This window comes from Saccopteryx leptura, chromosome 5 (genome assembly GCF_036850995.1).
Source record: "Saccopteryx leptura isolate mSacLep1 chromosome 5, mSacLep1_pri_phased_curated, whole genome shotgun sequence".
Lineage (NCBI taxonomy): Eukaryota > Metazoa > Chordata > Mammalia > Chiroptera > Emballonuridae > Saccopteryx > Saccopteryx leptura.
The window spans coordinates 181,156,766-181,175,882 of record NC_089507.1 but is presented as its reverse complement, the minus strand read 5'-3'; the positions used below and the strand labels follow the sequence as shown (position 1 = coordinate 181,175,882).

Sequence of the window (19,117 nt, the reverse complement as noted above, 5' to 3'; positions counted from 1 at the left end):
TACTCAGCACCACACCCTACGGCTTCCAAGCAATACAAACTCGGGCATAATGCCACAAAAGTCACATCACCGTGAAGATTTCAGTCTAAATGAAACTAGAGGGCACAAAGTGAAGAATCTCATGCATGTGTCCAAAGAAGAACAGAACTTAAGAACCTAAGAGGCTAACTACTGGTATATGCCCAACTTATAGAGGACCCAGTGAACACCCACTCATGAACTTTCTGCTTGAACTCTGGCTGGACTCCCCACTCTTTGTACCCTCCTGCCCATAAGTACAACCTGCCCCAAACCCTCACCAGACTTGCATGTAGCTTGCTACAATATGCATTTTCCAAATTGCAATCCCTTTGCTATTCCTCAATAAACTTAATTTCTGGTCACTCAAATTTGTTTCAGTTTACATCTCTATTTAGGCCCACATCACTTACAAAAACAATCCTGACAAATTCCTATCTTTCTTCATTTTAACAAAAAGAATTCGTGTCTAACATCAGACCTCTTAAGGGTCATGGCCAGGTAAACGTAAAGAACTTACCTTAGCAGCTTCTATGTTAAGCATATAGTACCGAAGGAGCTCTGTCAGCTTTAAATCTTCATCTGAGGAGACTCGACCTTCTACTTTCTATTAAAAACAAATAAAGCTCACCATCATCTGAACAGGAATCTATAGGTTATAAAGTACATAATGAAGACCAACATAAAAATCCTTACCCTAAGTTTTTCAAACAGCTCAGCAACCTTCAATAGGTACCTAAAACACATACGATATTAGTTTAAGGGCTTGAATCCTATAAGACATATGACTTCATCTATAAGATATGAATGGGTAAATTCCGGAGGCCTAGCCTTTGATGCTTTAGAATTAACGTTATCAGAGTAGTGCTTTAAATGCAGTTGACCCAATTTGGTAGAAAAGATGATAAAAACTTATAATCTTAATAGCGTCAGTCATGGGTATCAGCCTTTCTTGGTGTGTCTTAAGCCATGCTGCAGTGCAGAAGCTGTGTCCCCAAGGCAATTCCTTTCCAAATTCAAAGCAGTGCTAACTGCTAACCAAGGTCAGGCTCTAGTGAACCACCTCGTATGTCCCAAAGCCATAAGCATATACTCTTTGGTCCTGCTTCTGCCATTACTACATTCTACTTTTCAAATCAGAAATACAGCTGTCTGTTATATCAAGCTTAGGTGTTACATAGAATATTGCCTCATATCAAAAATGGCCAGGATAGAGAAATAAAAAAATTCATATTAAAAAAAAAAGCTCCAGGTCAGCCTGGGGCCATTCAGTCATCCTTATGACCACTTTCACCAAACCTCTTCCAACTCTGCCAAGCAGCATCTGACAGAGCACATGCAGGACACATTTCAAAGACAACTCCAAAGTTAAAATTATCAAAAAGAAACAGAGACATGTACTAAAGGCTTGAACAAACACATCTGGTAGAGCAGTGTGCCTGTGAGTCCTCTACAAAGTGTCCGTGTTCAGAGAGTGTATAACACTTGAGCTACCAGACTATCTACCCATGATGAGCTTGTGCTCAAGAGCAGAACTGAAACTATGCAGTCATCACTTAGTATACCACCTAGTAATATTTGATTAGAGAATCAGGGGGAAAGCTCTTCCAACAAAAGCTTACTTTTTGATGACTGTGGGCTCTTCTAAAGCCAGGCTATGCAGGCAGGCCGCAGTGTGGATGTAGTCATCTGCAACATCTGCAGAAACAAGGAAAGCCTTTAAGTGAACAGAGCTGGCATACTAGCAAAGCTATGTAGCCAGTGGGTGAATGGTATTTACTTTTATGAGATCTGGTCATTTTGTCAGCTTTTGCACACGAATCCTTGATCCTATTATAATAGTTAATGAGGAAGTTCTTCTCTTGCTCAAAAAAGTCATCTACCTCCTAAAAGGAGAAAAAAAAAATTTAAGACGCAAAACTTTTAAGAACTATGGATTAGAACACTAAGGACACAAGCTCATGTGTATGTTTAACTTCTACAGACCAGGGAAATACAAATTGGAAAGAGACCATTATTTCATATCCAAACCAGCAAAACTCAAGTTTTGGCAGGAAATGTCAAGAGAACCATTTTGAAGATCCATTTAGCAATGCCCAGTACAGCTCTAGTATCTAAGATCTAGCAATTATGCTGGAGCAACAGTTCTGCCTAGTGGGTTGCAACCTAGCCTGGGGAGGGGAGACAGAGGGAGGGAGAGAGGGAGAGAGGGAAAGGGGGGTGAGAGAAACACAGAGAGAGTGTGTGTGTGTAAAAGAGGAATGAATTTGGTTGCTTGCTTCCAGACTAAAAGGCATTACTGGAATCTGGTGGGCATCAACCAGGGACACCAAATAGTCCCATATATCTTCAAATGCACCAATGAGATAGTCAAAGAGCTTCCAAATTTCTGACAATGCTCTCTGTACCCAGCACCTGTATTCTGGGCTACTTCCTCAAGCCCTTAAGTGACAAAGTTCAGAAACCAAATAGTAGCTATTAAAATAACACAGTTAAAAAGGGGGTGAGGGGGGCTGAGTGAAGAAAGAAATCAATCTACGAGGTTAATGAGAGAGACTTCTATATTAACTTGACTTTCTATTAACAGCACTGTCCAGTAGAAATGTGTGAGTCATACAAGCCATTAAGTTCAACAGCTAGCCTGACCAGGTGGTGGTATAGCGGATAAAACATTGGCCTGGGTCACTGAGACCCAGGTATGAAACTGTAAGGTCACCGGCTCAGCTGGAGCCCCTTGGCACACAAAAAAGCAATCAATGAGCAACCAAGGAGCTGCAACTGTGAGTTGATACTTCTCATCTCTCTCTTTTCCTATCTATCCCCGTCTCTCTAAAAATATCTAGTAGCTACATTATTTAAGAAAAGTGAGCCTGACCGGGCGGTGGCGCAGTGGATGATAGAGCATTGAACTGGGATGTGGAAGACCCAGGTTCGAGACCCCGAGGTCGCCAGCTTGAGCGAGGGCTCATCTGGTTTGAGCAAAAGCTCACCAGCTTGAGCCCAAGGTCACTGGCTCAAGCAAGGGGTTACTCGGTCTGCTGTAGCCCCATGGTTAAGGCACATATGAGAGAGCAATCAATGAACAACTAAAGTGTTGCAACGCCCAACGAAAATGATTGATGCTTCTCATCTCTCCGTTCCTGTCTGTCCCTGTCTATCCCTCTCTCTGACTCTGTCTTTGTAAAAAAAAATATATCTACAATAAAATTATCAGTGAGTTTATTAAAATAACTGGATTTCTGAGAAGTTAATCAATTTGCTTCACAAACATCTCTAAAAAAAAGATTTTATTTATTGATTTTGGAGAGAGGGAGGAGAGAGAACGGTGGTAGTGAGGAGTGGGAAGCATCAACTTGTAGTTGCTTCTCTTATGTACCTTGACCAGGCAAGCCCAGGGTCTTGAACTAGCAACTTCAGCATTGCAGGTTGACGCTTTATCCACTGTGCTACCATAGTCATGCCATATCTTTTCTTAATAAATAAAAAGTCACCTATATACAAGAAGTTAATCATTTTCTAAAAGCTAAAAGCCACTTACCTTAACTCCAGAAAAAAGGACTTCATCAGCACTTTTCACCACACTTTTAAAAAAGCCGCCAAACACCTCTTTGGTATTTTTCCGTCTAACACTTAGCTAAAGAAAGAGAATTTTGAAAGAATAGTTTATAGTACATTCTTTTTCTAGATTCTTCTAAAGAAGTACTGAATACATTCCAGACAACAATGTTTACTATATAGTACAGGTACACACGTTAAGATAAAGGTATAAAACGAATTCCATCATATTTCAGAAAAACATGAAAACCACTAGATGTAAAGTACCAAATAAACAGGTAAACCTAAGTACAGGTCAGAATTCTAAAAGTGTGACTTAAGAGATACTGTATTTTGAAAACCATCTTGGCACCAAGTCTTAGTGGCTTTTAAATCCTTGGCAAAATTATTTCTTTTTTTTAATTCATTTTAGAGAGGAGAGAGAGAGAAAGGAGAGAGAGAGAGACAGAGACAGAGAAGGGGGGAGGAGCTGGAAGCATCAATTCCCATATGTGCCTTGACCAGGCAAGCCCAGGGTTTCGAACCGGCGACCTCAGCATTTCCAGGTCGACGCTTTATCCACTGTGCCACCACAGGTCAGGCCATGGCAAAATTATTGTTCCGTTGTTTATTAAAGTTGAATGGTCAGGAGACACTGAGGAAATTTCTAAGTAGTGGTTTCCCTCATACATAATAACGGAAACATAACATTAAAACAAAAGTATACAATCCCAAACTTAATTGAGAAAACTAGCCTTTAAAAGGGGAAAGGATCAAAATTTCTAAGCAACCCTTTATAAAAATGTCTTGCACACTGATCTACAGGAGGGGCAGTGGCATCTACAAAAGGTTTCTGCTGTGTTGGTTAAGAAATCCAGAACTTTAAAAAAGTTAAATTTGCAGAAAATATATTAAGTATATATTTTTAAAGTATAGTCATACAGTTCGTTGGATCGTGGAAATGAAATTTAAAAAATGCCTTACATCTTGATCGTATTCCAGGAAAACATGAAAGTTGCGATCTTTACTGAGAACAGGGTGAGAAGAGAGCCGCTGAAGAAAGACTTCATGGGAGGAGACAGTCTTCTTAAAGACAGCAAGATACTCACTAAAAGGGAAGCACACAGGCATTTAGATGGCGGCACTACTCAACTAGCAACCACTCCTGTGCCCAGTCATCACCACTGCGCTGCTTATGCCATGAAGCAAAAGATCTGACTGGGACCTAAACATTTCAAAATAACTTTATATCTAACTGCCATTTCGGAATCTGTGGCATAAGCAAATGAAGGGGGAAGTGTTATTATAACTGGAATTGATGGAGCAAGTCTGCTAAGCCTGAAACGTACATGCAAAGTACTGTTGGTATTTAACAGCCAACAGAACACTGATTTCTTTAAAACAATAAAAACCTGTTAATTCTGCAGCCATATATACAGCATTGAGTCTCAGTCTCCTAATCATCAGAAATTACAAAGCTGCTTTATTTCAATCTGGACATTAAAAGATCACTCTACACTTCCCGATGGTAGAAACGTGAGTCCTATGTTCAGTGCCTTATCCTTAGTCATGTCACTCGAGTGTACGAATAATTCAAGACCTAGAAGTGTATGAGCACTGGCCCTCAATACAGGCTCAGGGCACAGCATGAAAAAGAACCGCTAGAATGAGCACCTGAATTCCAATACACTGATGGTAGATGAGGGGAAGAAGCCAAGATGAAGTGCAAGGACGGTTTCATAAGAAGCTTTAATGCAAACTAACTATGATATGGAATTTTAAGAATCGTTTTTATTTGAAATTATAACCAAAGAAAAAGAAACTCCCCATGGACCTCAGAATTCTTCTTTGTATCAGCATTCACTGTAATCTAGTTTCAACTCTATTTCCAGTAATAAAACTTCAGGGGAGAAAGCAGCTTGAAGAATTACTTATAATTCCACAAGTATAGCCTACATAGGGGAAAGCTATAGCCAGTGTTAGTGGTCCCCAGGAAGTCAAGGTCTAAAGTTCAAGACCATCCCCTACACTCTGCAAAATGTAATTCTAGAAGATAGCACTACCAACTAATCAAGTACTATACTTAAAAATATTCAATTAATTGTCAAGTCCTTATTTCTGTACCCATCATCCAGAGGCAGATTAAGGTTGGTTGATTTGAGGCCCTGGGCACATTAGAAAATATTGAGCCCCTTAAAAAAAAAGAGACAGGGAAAATAAAAATAGATGTTAACTATATTTTTACATAAATAACAAATATTATGTACTATTAATGTTAAAATTGCACATATGAAACCAAACTTGATGTCATTAGAAAAAAGTGCAAAGTTGGGGTTTTGCGGGGCCTTTCAGAGGTCAGGGCCCAGGGCACACGCCCGGTGTGCCCGTCCTTAAATCCGCCTCTGTCATAATCCGTTTTCTCAAGTCTCAAGAAGAGCCACTCACGCTTCCAGTTCTTGCTTCATCTTGGCAAATTCTTCTTTGGTCATAGACCCTTCACCCTCCCCCAGTTTCTGCATCTTCTCTCGGGGGCCATCGAAGTCAGGCTTTGTGGGAGCCGGTGGAATCTGTAGCCGAGACAGGTAACTCGTGAGCATTCTTGTCCCAGCAGTGAGATTCTAGTTAGGGCCTGTGCACAAGGGGCAGCCAGCCCTGTGGTCAACCTGTTTTTCTCTTAACCTTATTTCTTCTGGCATTTAAGTGTCCTCCCCTTCTGACTCACCTTATCTGCACTTATTCGTTCAGTTTATCTACAGTATTAGACAAGTGGTAGGGTACAACAGTGTTTATTCTGCTTCAACATCAGTTTAAAATTTATTACAATCGGCATTAAAATAAAGCCAATGAAAAATCACCAAGATTATCACCTCTAGACTTCATAAGGAATTTTTAATTCCACAGAATAACCAAAAGATTCTACTACTGAATGAAGAGAACATTCTTAGACATAAGCTTCAGTATTACTTCTGTTGAATTACTTGGCTAGATTCTTCAGTCTGCCTGCCAGCACAAGCCACACTTAATTCTCCTGTAAAATCAGTAAGTCTCTTCCTGCAGCCATGCATTAACTTTCAAGAGTGGAACACAAAGACAACTGCCTGCCTTACTCCTTAGGCAGATGACAGCACTTCTGAGAATGTAAGACTGGATGCCTCAATTCATTGTTATAATACTATTCTCACATATTCAGACTGTAACAGTAATGGTTAGCACATATGTACTCTAGTTGGCAGATGAAATCAGACTTTACACAATCCATTATAAAAAGTGGGTAGGTCTCTTTAAACAAACTGAACAGCAAGGTAGATAGAAGAGACCAGCTTCAGCAATTATTTCATTTTCCAAAATGCACTTACAATAAGCCCAGCATAGTCTGCGGTTTCAGAGAGAGTATCGTGCAGCCACACAAAGTCTTCATGTTGCCGTGTAACAGAAAACTCTGGGCTCTGGAATGTGGGCAGCGTGGTCTGCAAAGGAGGAGATGTGAACCAGTAACTACCACTTTTAGATACCATGGTTTGAGTTTCCTGGGCTACACTATGGGGAAATTCTGCATAACAATGAGATCCAGAAAAGAACAAACAGCAGCAGCACACGATCTCTAGACCACTAGAAGAAGACAGAGCCAAGTCAACATGTTCTATAAGGAATTCTTTTCACAAAATTCCACCTCTCAGGTCAGCTCGGGTATGTAGTGTTCACATTGCCTTCTGAGTAACTGAGGTATGCTAATCAAGTCACCAAGATATTAAGAGAAAAAACATGTGGAAGAAGACCTTATAAGATGATATTTGTGCTTTATTTAAATTGGTGCCTGTTTCTTCACCAGTGAGGCGGGGATAAAAAAACACTATCATAAGGCTGTTAAAAACCAAATCCATGAAAACCCTTTATGATATGATAGTTCCTGGCATAAGACAAGCAGTCAACACATTTTTAACTAGCATGGAGGGAGAAATGAGGCTAGAAGTGTTCCGGAAAGGACCGATTCTGAAAAATTCAATTTTCCCCCCTACATTTTCCACATTGGTATATTGCTTAAAAATATTAAATTAAAAATCCTATAATATCAAATTAAAAATCTGGAGACAAAAAAAGTCTTTGGTATCACAAAAATTAAGAGGGACAAAAGCCAAGAACTTAGTAAACATAGGAAAAGCAAGCACTTCCCAAGCATGCTAAATAAAAACAGAAATGAACTAATTTCATCTGTTGGTAGATGGCTCCGCCTACATCGCTGTGCCTGATTTGCCCTCCATGGAACAGAGTACAAGCCAAATTTAACATTAGCAATGGCCTAGCCTCCCAGCACAGTGGACAGTAGCGCAAGAGCACTGATTAGAGGCTCAAACAAGACAAGCGGGTGCTCCCTCAGCAGTGGTGCTGCACCACAAACAAACGGCAACCGTTTCAGTCCAGGCTGTCCTCCAGACTCTACGGTGAATAACAACAAGGCTGCATCTAGCAATGTGTTTATTATTGAAGTCATTCTGTCACTTACCTTGGTGTGTACTGTGAACTTGACCTTATCTCTCTCACTGAGTGCATCAGGTATGTCAATCTGAAGTGAGGGATCAACATTCAGGTCTACAGACACAGATCTCAGCTGAAATAGATTTTTTGGTTATTAGTTTCAAATTCAATTTAGCACTAAAAAGTATGCTTCCAAAAATAGGAGCTAGAAATTAAAAAGCAGTCAATACAACACCATTTAAAACAAAGTTGATGCCTTGGCCGGTTGGCCCAGGGCGCTAAGGACGGCTCCATGGAGCCTCTGCCTCAGTCACTAAAAATAGGTCAGTTGTGAGCATGGCCCCAAACGGAGGTTGCTGGGTGGATCACAGTTGGGTACATGGAGGGAATCTGTCTCTCTCTCTTCCCTTTGTTGAAATAAATCTAAGTTTATTTGATACTGTGGGGAAATCTGCAATTAAATGCATAGATGGGTCCCAGAGTATTCCTGTAATCTGAACAAAGCAACTATGATTCTAATATCAGGTACATTACTTATTTTATGTCTGCATGAAAAATACATTTAACCAACTACTTGAAACAACTGTACTAAGGAAGGCTTGAACTAGACAAGAGAACTCTTCTTACATAAATGCCCAAAATAGAAAGAACATTCAGGAGGCACTGATCAGACTACACATATCTGAAAGAAGAGACTAAGTAAACAGAGAAAAGGTACAAAGAACAGTCATGTGGTATAAAATCCTAGGTCAATAGAGAAGAAAAATGCAGCTCAAGAGTAGACTTATTTATTATATTCAGGGATTGTTTCAAAGAGTAGAAATCTAGACACAAGAAATGAATTGTAAAACCAACAAAGGCCCTAATTAACACAATTCCACTGTTGTTACACATGAAGGGCAAGTATGAGCATTGCCCAGAAGCAAAAGAGATTTTGTGAGTTAGAAATTCAGGAGGGCCTGGCCGGTTGGCTCAGCAGTAGAGCGTCAGCCCGGAGTGTGGAAGTCCCGAGTTGGATTCCCAGCCAGGGCACACAGGAGAAGCACCCATCTGCTTCTCCACTGTTCCCCCTCTCCTTCCTCTCTATCTCTCTCTTCTCCTCCTGCAGCCAAGGCTCCATTGGAGCAAAGTTGGCCTGGGCGCTGAGGACAGCTCCATGGCCTCCACCTCAGGCGCTAGAATGGCTCCGACTACAACGGAACAACGTCCCAGAATGGGCAGAGCATTGCCCCCTGGTGGACATGGCAGCTAGATCCTGGTCAGGCACATGTGGGAGTTCTGTCTGACTGCCTCCCCGCTTCTAACTTCGAAAAAATACAAAAAAGAAATTCAGAGGAAAATAGCATCCAACCCCATATTTGCTAGTTTAAAAAGAATTCTTAAAGACAAGCCAACAGTCAATCACAACCTGACACAAAATGAAGGATAAAAACTGCATGAAATAAGCATCTCAGGGCCTCATCCTCACACCCAACTATAAGCTGGTGCTTAGGTAAAGTCGTAACAATCTAGATTACTGCACACAGGGAGAATGCCCAGTGAAGACTGTAGAATGAGGACAGGGAATACTGAAGTATTTCCTGGATGAAAAGAATTCATTTTGGATTCTTTTCTTCAAAATAAAAAGCTCAAGACCAAAAACTGATAAACAGTTTTTGAAATTAGACAAACTAGTTCAATCAGGTATAAAAATATTAAATATATCCACTAAAAATGAATAATTTACTTCTCTCCTTTGTATCTAAGAAGCTGTCAGTACCTCCCCTCCCCTCTTAGCACTTAGAAAAAATTTAATTGCAAAAACCAGAGTTAGTCCTGTAACAAAGGCTTTCCTGTAAGCAACAAGCTTCAAGTACTATCACCAGGGCTTGATTTTAATATCAGGTATTAGAGTAAGATCACAATACACTTAAGTCCCCGACATCTCAACCTAAACATTCCTTCCCCAAATGAATTCTTGATGACCTCTATGAAAAATATTTGCTTATTTGGCTTAATTTTCCCATGTCTATTTATCAGAACTCTACAAAGGTTAGCCTCAAGGTCAGGGATACTTCATTTTGTCCTAACTGCCTCTAGCTCTGACATATTTCTGATAAAAGCTTCCTTCCTTCTGATAACTCACCACTGGACAAATATAAAGTTCAAAAAGATGTCAAAATATACACTAAATTTGACCGCAGAAAATAACACCCCCTACCATGTTATGTTTGTACCTGTCAGAGTCAGAACAGGAACAAAGTGAGCAAGTATAATAGGAGTGACAGACACTAGTAGAAAGACAGGCAGACTTGAGGTGCATTTCTCTGAGCTCAGCAATAATGCCATGCTTCCTGCGAGTCCATTTCCTAAAGTCACAAATCCTGGTTTTCTAGCTACCTCTCAATTTCCTGTACCCATAACCACACAGAGTTAATAAGCCTAGACTATTTACTACCTTCCTTTCTTGTCATCATAAAAATGTTTTTTTTTTGTTACAAATACAATGAGGACACATACAATCTACAATGTAGCATAGATACACAAGGCTCCAGAAAATGAAGCAGATAAATCATCAAAAAGTAAAACATTGTCAAATGTTTAAAACTTCAAAGTCAGCACAGAATTCTTACTCCGGAAGCACCAAATGTGATTAAAAGCTCAGCATTCCTTTCCTTCTGCTTAATCAACAAAACCAACACCCCACAGTACTTGCTAAATAAATCCCCAGAATGTATGGTGGGAAAACTGGGTCGCACCCCATCCATATACTATACTTTCCCCCTCGCACCCACCTCTATCTCCTTCCCAAAAAAAGCAGAAAACTGTTTAGCGCTGTGCGCCAACACCCATCTCTGACTAGGGTCCTAGATGTGAAAATGCCTAGAATGGCTGCTTAAATCAATGAGGAAAGGCAGACGTCAGAACAAGTCAGGTTAATAACTTTTCGGTCTTCCAGAGTCCCCTTAGGTCACGTGTGAGAATCAAATTTAAAACACTTATTCTCAAACAACGTAATGTAAATTTTAAAAGTGACCCCCTTTTTAGGGGGTCAGTTTCTACAGAAACCACTGCATCACATACCCAAAGTTTTAGGTGGAGTTTCAGCTCTCAATGTACTTCCCTACCAGATTCATCCTTACAATAAGGATTATAATAATCCTGTAACAAAATTTTAAAAAGGGGTAAACAAAGTAAATTTTTCCACGTTTACCCACGTGTAAGACTCACAATTTTTTGAAAAATTTGGGGTCTAAAAAACTGGGTGCATCTCACACAGTGGTTGATTTTATTTTATTTGCATTTTCCACGCAGATGAGGAGTTGTAGGAATTTTATGATGAATAAAACTTGAGTTCAGTAACTTTATGTAATACACCCCCCCAATTTTGGGCCCCCAAATTAAGGTGCGTCTTATACATGGGGAAATATGGTAAATGTTCTAAGAATTCTAAATGTGCCTGACCAGGCAGTGGTGCAGTGGATAGAGCATTGGCCTGGGATGTGAGGACCCAGGGTCAAAACCCCGAGGCCAAAGGTTGCTGGCTTGAGCTAAGAATCACTGGCTTGGCTTGGCTGGAGCCCCCTGCCCTCCACCAAGGCATATATGAGAAAGCAATCAATTTAACAACTAAGGTGCTGCAATAACGAACTGATGCCGCTCATCTCTCTCCCTTCCTGTGTCTCTCTCTTGCTTTAAAAAACAACAACAAAAAACCCTAAATGCATGGTAAGAGCCTGTAAAGAAGAAAAACTAAGAGAATCCCAGTGCATTTCCCCCACCCGATCATGGGCCTCCCAACTGGGGAACGTGACACTAGCTGCCACACAACTCTGCAGAGCTCAGTTAAGGGCCACTTTTGATCCAAATCTCACTTACGACTGACTTACTTTGGTACAAGACTTAATAGCATCTACAAAGTCACTCTTCAAAAGGTTTAATGACTCAGATGGCAAAGGGCACCTGGACAACATGGAAGGCTAGAATCTAACACAAGGAAAACAAAGACACATAGAGAAGATATAGTTAAGTGTTGTTATGGTGACTAGACTCTTGTTCACCCTAGTGACATATAGCAAAAATAACAAGATGGAAAGGAAACCATCGCCACAGTAACTGATCTGCTAGAATGTGAGCTAGTTGAACAGGACACTCCAATATATCCCCCATGTTAATCTGAATGCTGCAAGGAAACAACAGATAGAAAGACTACTTGTGCATATTTAAGTGATTTTCTGGTTTCCATTCCCAAAGCACAAGTAATGTATGCCAGCACATGTTACATCAGAGTGTTTTATCTTCCAACTGTTTTTCACTCCTAAAGATTTTGCTTTGCTATCCTTCATCCCACTGTATAAGGAATTAAGACTCCTACCAGGGACAGAGCAAATATAACAAGTCATCTATGAATGGTCTGTTAGCTCAAAGCCAAAACAGGCAAGAAGCGGGAAACACCGTATTTCAGGTAGAAACTTATACTGGCCTTGATTAGTACAATTCTCATTAGTGAGGAAACATCCAAAACTGTTCTGCTTGCAGACACTAGATCTGCATTAATTTCTGAAAACAAGACTCACAAGAGACATACTGATTAAACAGTATATATTACTTGGTTCTTGTTTCAACTCACAGGAAAGTAGTGTTCTACGAGAACTTCTAACACCACATCCTTCTCCAAATCCCTCTTTATGATTGAAGTACCATACTCGAATTTTTTGTTAATGTTGTCTTTCAACCTGAAAGTAACCAAAACCTGTTCATCTATTCTATTCCAGCTTTTCCTATGGCACTGGAGCATGAAAACAATGGACTCTCAGCAAGCAGTGAGCTCTTTTACCCATATATGAAGATTAGAGACCCAATGATCTTAGCCGAATTCACTTACACTCAGGGTGATTTCTGCCTTAGTGGTTCTCGAAATATTTCTATTTTCACCAGTCCCCAAGAGTAAAAAGGTTGAAAACCACTGTTCCAGAAGATCACAGTCTACTAACATAGATAAAAGTTATGAAAGTTAGTCATAAGCTTAAAAAAAAAGAAAAGAAAAAAAATTAAAGGGCCACAGCAAGTGATCAGATTTTCACCACTCATCTTGGTGAGATGGAACCCACAGGGGCCATCCCTGCTGACACTAACCATTCTTACCGGTAGTCTACCAATACGCAAGCTGTCCTTGGTAGAACACCACAGACTGCAGGGCATTGGGAGGCTACGTAGCCCCGAGTTCCTAGAACAGGAATCGAGACTTGGAAGAAGGTCAGTGCAGCGTACTCAGCGAATGGATAAACTGAATCATCATTTCACAAGGCTGCAAAGCCCATGAACTAGTCAAATCCCAATAGAAACAAGAAAGATTAAGTTGAACTATTGGCTTAACATGCATTTCAAAGAAATTCACCTAATTACTTACTAGATACCTGGATTACTTTCAAATGAATTCACGGAATGAAAGGGTCAAATTATATGGTCTCTAAGGATATCCTTGCACAGAGTTGTACTGGGAATCAATACAGCACTGCTACAGAGGAAGCAGCTGAACAAATGAAAAACTAATTTCTTCCATTCAAAGCTAAAACCCTTTTCCTACCTAATCCTATCAAAGCTCCTCCCCAAAATTGCCTGGCATATCAATTCCACAGCCCTCTGCTACAAACCTGACGTGTTACACATTACTCATGTTGATGAGAGAATTTAAGAACATTCACTTCCTGACCTTGATGATCAAACCAAGATGAAGAGAAATAAGTTAATAAAAACAACTTACTTTCACCACAAACAAAGATGATAATTCAGCAACATGATTAAAGTGTCTGAGTTTAAGCCTGATTAGGTAAATTTGAGGCACAAATGGCAGCATGAAGAGAAGGGTGCTGCTTCCTGGGGAGAATTCTATTTGGGAGTCAAAGGCACTACACACTCCCCAGACCATTCAGATGTAAATACTTCACTGCCTCATTTCTTGTCTCACCAGCAGCTTTGTACTGCTCTTCAAGAGAGATACAGTGAAAGCCAGGAGTTGGCTTCTGCATTTGTATTCACTCACCATCAACACTGACTAGAATGAAGGTTAGGGGGCCTGACCCTCAAAAACAAGTAAACTATAAACTCTTCAAGAAGAAAACGCCTAACACAGGTTAATATAAGCAGCTATCCTAAGGAAATAACACTTTTCTCTCCAGGCTACATAGCAGTACCTGAAAAACTACACCAAATATGTAAAAGAAATGGGTGGGGTACTCAAACCAAGAACCCAATATCTGAACTGAAACTCGATCCTTCCGCTGAACTTAACCGCAATTTACTTACTCCTCCCTCTGTATTTCTCCTTTGCCTTTGTGGTATGAAACAGTTCATGAATTTCATGTTCCTCTTTTAGAAGGACTATCTTTAAGAGTAATTCAGTGGCCAATCATAAATACACTGTGTTGGAGGTGAAGTAGTAGCTTTCTGGAAAGGGAGATCATGCAGAGAAACTTCCAATTTACACTTGTAAAATGTTCTCCTGCAGCCATCTTTTGTCACTGCTTCAAAAAGAGGAGGCAGAAGCTCTGGTGGGTCAGCTCAGTCAGAGCTGAAGCCTAAACACCAAGGCTGCGGGAGGTCAGGGCATACATTGGAATGGGAAGTGGCCAATCAATGCACAACTAAGTGGAACAAATGAAGGTTTGCGCATCGCTCTCCCCCTTCCTCTCTAAAAATCAATCAATAAAAAATAAAAGAAAGAGCAGACCTTATAATGCTCTGAAACTCCTCATAATTGGGTTCACTAAAAGGTTGTTTTTCTAACTACCTAATTTCACTGCATGCACCTCTCACCAATGGCTATTTGAAAGCTTCTGAGCTACAGAACTACTCTTGCCTAATTTCCTCCAACAACAAAACCCTGACAATAAAGAGAGCGAAATGTTTTTTAAAAGCACAGTTTTATACTTAGGTCTACCCCCTGCAGCACATGCTGTTTATCAAGTGAGCTTCAATTCTAGCCCAGTGTTCTGAGCGCCGCAGTACAAGGGCATTGATTGGGTTTGCAGTTCCCAGAGTGGGAACTAAAGTCTAACTTTGTAAACGCTCAGCTGCCTCTCTGTAATCCTAAATTGCCCAGACCTGCTTACTATCTTTTTTACTATTGCCTGATAAGGTTCCTCAATGTTGGGAGAAGGGGAACAAATCCCAATACAATCAATTATGCTTATGGATTTTTTTTTCTTTGACAGAGACAGAGAGAGGCATAGACAGGGACAGACAGGAAGGGAGAGAGATGAGAAGCATCAATTTTTCGTAACCCGAAACCAGCGACCTTAGGGTTTCGAACCTGGGTCCTCCGTGTCCTAGTTTGACACGCTCTATCCACTGTGCCACCATTTGGTCAGGCAATTATGCTTGTTTTAAACAGCATGTATTTTCTTATAATCTCTCAATTACAGAACTGAAAAAACTGAAAAACTAGTACACTAAATTATTAGACTCTGTAACACAACCTGGACCCACTCATACCATCTTAGAGAGTTTAAATCATTGATTCCCAAACATGGAACATTTAGCAAAGTTGGCATATACTCCTGTCAGAGCAGGGAGCTTTCACTCAGTAGATGCCAGGTATACTGCTAAAATACCCTACAAGGCACAGGACAATTTCCCACAACAAAAAACTACTGAGCCCAAAATGTCAAAAGTGCTCAGGCCGAAAACCCTGGTTTAAAAACTAAACCTCTACATAAGGTGTTAGTAACTTACCAGGTTTCACACTAAATGAGAATTTAGACCTGAGGATGTAGGAATTTCTGTAAATAGCCTCCCTTGACCATTTCTTCCTACAGCCAAAAAACATGTGAGCAGATCATGGAGATCTTAAGACACTGTACATGTTACTGATCCAGAACTAAGGCTTGGGCAGCTTTGATAAGCCCTACTCCCAGAGTTTAGAAAAGAAAAATGAAGTCAAGCCATTAAATGTAAAAAAGTCGGTCCATAAAAATTAGTAAATTTGGAACTGCTGCAATATTGGGCAGGATTGTTCCTAAATGAACCCCCACCCAATCTAGCAGACATTCAAGTGTCCCTAGAGACAACTTCCACACCAGTTTAAAAAAAAAAGCTACAAACCAGAGCAGCAGCATAAACACTGATGCCTGGCTGAGAAGACACTATCCACCCTGGGCCTCCGTAACCAACCAGTGAACTAAGTTGTAACAGCACTAGGCTGGGAAAGGCATCCACCCTGATCTTGCAAAGCTTTTCCTGTGTGCTCAACTTACTTCCTCTATTAGCAATTTACTAATCATTTAAATAAATAAACAAATAAGGTCTTGGGAGGCAATTAGGACCCATACTCTATTTGCCATAGGTCTGGTAGACTCATCACTATGAAGATACATACTGAATCTGAGTGGGAACTTAATCCTTTGAGTCGTGTTTTTTTCATGCTTGCTGACCCCAGGGAGTGAGGTTTTTTTCCCCCCAAAATGAAATTAGTTCTAGTTCAAGTTGTATTAACTTAAAATCATATTTGTTTGATAACAATTTATGGAAATAAGAACATACATTTGCCTTTTTTTAATGTTGCTTCACATATTTTTAAAATAAAAATTTTTGTACGATTGTACTCTGGATGGTCAGAAGGCACAAGGACATACATGAACGTTCGTACTCCTCAAAAGGCTAAAAATGATGCCCAGCTATTCAAATGGCTTTCTAGCAAACAGAAGGCCTGGAGAACCTAAAAGGTGCAAAAGGACTGAAGAACAGGATAACTTATTTTTTATGGGTCAAGGTTCTGCCTGATTTCCAATTAATTTTCCCTTTACCCACTAAAATCTCAAGACACCCAAATGTCGCAATACTCGATTATCATCAAGATGTAACCCAATGCCATTAATGCTTTAATTTTCAGGAGCTACACTTGGTAAAACCCTATGTTTTCTAAATTTAAAGATGAAAATACAATCTTTTCCATCAGTAAAGGATGAGTTAAAAACCATTCAACTCTTCCCTTACATTACTTCTTGGGAATGGAACCAAATCCCAACATCTTCAGCTAAAATGAAAGAGTCACACTAACTGATACAAAACAATATTCCTCTCAAAAAGTACTTTATGAGCCTTCAAAATCCTCAAGAATCAATTATGTTCCCTACTTTATTATATCTAAATCCCATGAACCTCTATTCTCATGGAAATTACAAAACCAAAAACTGAATTTTTAAACTTATAACACTTTCTGTAAAGATATTTCAGTTGACTTAACAAAGCTGTACTAGGTAACATAGTTTTGCCCAAGATTTGGCCTCTTGTTAATTCACACCTGCCACACACACCCCCCCACAAAAACAGAGAAGTAATTCTATATAATCCTCCTCCTGTAACCACCAAAACCAGGGAGCAGGAAACAGTCTTCAATAGCCCTCCAATTTGGCTGAAAGTGAAAATGATAAGAGCACATTATTTTAAATGCCAACTATCATATACTGTACTTGTACCAAAGCCCATTGAAGCAGTCAAGTCCTTTTACACAGCTATTTGAAACATTCTGGTCAATAAAGAAGTGTGGATGTATCACATTGCTATCAAAATTCTACTCAGTATCTAAACTTCTAGAAAAACTACCTTTAGAACAAATTTCTAGATTGGGTGATGGCCACACACAGTTCAAATGCTATAGAAATATTTACCTGAAAGCTACATACTTATTGATCAATATCACCCATTGAATTTAATTCCTAAAACAAAAAAATTTAAGTAGCAAAAAAGAATGTTCTATTAAGAATGGTAGCCTCAAGTTCCCACTTTCAGTTTTAGTAAGAACAACTCACTTCTTTCAACTTTCAAATAAAAGTACTGCAGCTCAGACCCTGCCCTACCCTCAAAACTGCATTTCAATAACTAATATAGCAATGATACTCTTGGTTGGAACATTTTAGTACTTACTATAAGAAAAACCGTCTCTCTCCCCAAATGAGACTTCTAAAATAGATGTAACATTCTAAGATGTTAAATCTTAACAGGTTAAATGTTAAGAACGCCTTGTTTTTAGATTCCTTTTTATTTTACACGTCTGTCGCAAAAACTTTTGTTGACGATTCTGCACATAACAGTGTGGTCACACCAACTTCCATGAACTGCGAAAAGCCAACCCCAAAGTAAAGGAATGACAACGGCGCGGGGGCTCGTCTCTGGCCGATTTCACTCCACTAGACACCTCGAGACCTCCAGATTCCAGCGGCATGCGGGCGACTTACACAAACACCAAAGATAAGAATTAAAAACCGAGTTCAACAAGTATTGGGGCACTTACTAAGAATTACAGAACTCCCGCAGTTAACACTTAGCGTTCATAAAGTTTTAAGAAACATGCTTACTTCAGACTTCTGATTTTCTTCGGAAATTTCCCCAGTATTTGGGCCAGAAAGTTTTCTCAAAAAGTGGAGAGTTTTTGAGGCAACGAAACGTTGCAGTTTAGAGGCAACGAAACCAAACTGTCGCTTCCTGTACGTTAAGTGGGTTCGTGTCCCCCGTCCAGTGGTCCCGAAGTCCAGGTAAGTATAAAAAAGCCCTTTTACATGAGAGCACGTTCTCGGGCCTCCAGAAACTCGCCGCGCGGCCCTCGGGACCGGACACCGGGCCGCGTGCCCGAGAAGCCCCGCGGCAGCCCTCGGGGAGAACAAAGGCGCCAGGGGTCCAGCAGGTGCCTCCCGCGTGGGGGAGCCCCTCGCAATGAGACACGGGTGCACGAGCAGCCCCAAGGCCCCCCCAGGACTTGGGAAGGAACGCGGGGCTCCGGGAGGTCGGCGGGGCCTCCAGTCCTGGAGAATGAACGTGCATAGGGCCTCACCTTGCTGCGGTCCTCCTCCTGCTGCTGCAGCACCTCGGGAACCGCGGCCATGGCGACGCGGGCCTCGAGCAGGGGCTGCCTGGCTGTGCGAGGAAAGAAGACGCTGGGCCGCCGCCGCCGCTGGGGAGCCTTCAGGGGCGGCCGCGGCCCCGCCTCCACTAGCCTCCCAGCCCCACGGCGGCGGGAGGCCTCGGGATTCCGCCACCATCCCAGAAGCCCCACGAAAGCCTAGTGGCACGCCACGTGCTCCCCCAGAGCTGCCTCCCCGGTACCCGCTGCCGTCCA

At 40.9% G+C, this 19,117-nt stretch overlaps 1 protein-coding gene and 1 non-coding gene across 2 annotated transcripts in view; both read right to left on the bottom strand.

The window, feature by feature from the left end:
- Positions 1–19,058, bottom strand: part of SNX5 (sorting nexin 5) — a 28,180-nt gene extending 9,122 nt beyond the window's left edge. The window contains exons 1-10 of the mRNA XM_066387080.1: positions 18,833–19,058; positions 8,054–8,158; positions 6,909–7,019; positions 5,998–6,119; positions 4,537–4,660; positions 3,557–3,652; positions 1,799–1,904; positions 1,641–1,716; positions 715–754; positions 539–625 (exon numbers count right to left, since the gene is read on the bottom strand). Of these exons, the coding sequence (XP_066243177.1) occupies positions 539–625; positions 715–754; positions 1,641–1,716; positions 1,799–1,904; positions 3,557–3,652; positions 4,537–4,660; positions 5,998–6,119; positions 6,909–7,019; positions 8,054–8,158; positions 18,833–18,883 (918 nt within the window). The 5' untranslated portion in view covers positions 18,884–19,058. The remainder of the gene's footprint in view (positions 1–538; positions 626–714; positions 755–1,640; positions 1,717–1,798; positions 1,905–3,556; positions 3,653–4,536; positions 4,661–5,997; positions 6,120–6,908; positions 7,020–8,053; positions 8,159–18,832) is intronic.
- LOC136407419 (small nucleolar RNA SNORD17) lies at positions 13,073–13,308 on the bottom strand. Its single transcript, XR_010751953.1, has one exon. It is a non-coding gene; the product is annotated as a small nucleolar RNA SNORD17 (small nucleolar RNA).
- Positions 19,059–19,117: the final 59 nt, after the last annotated feature.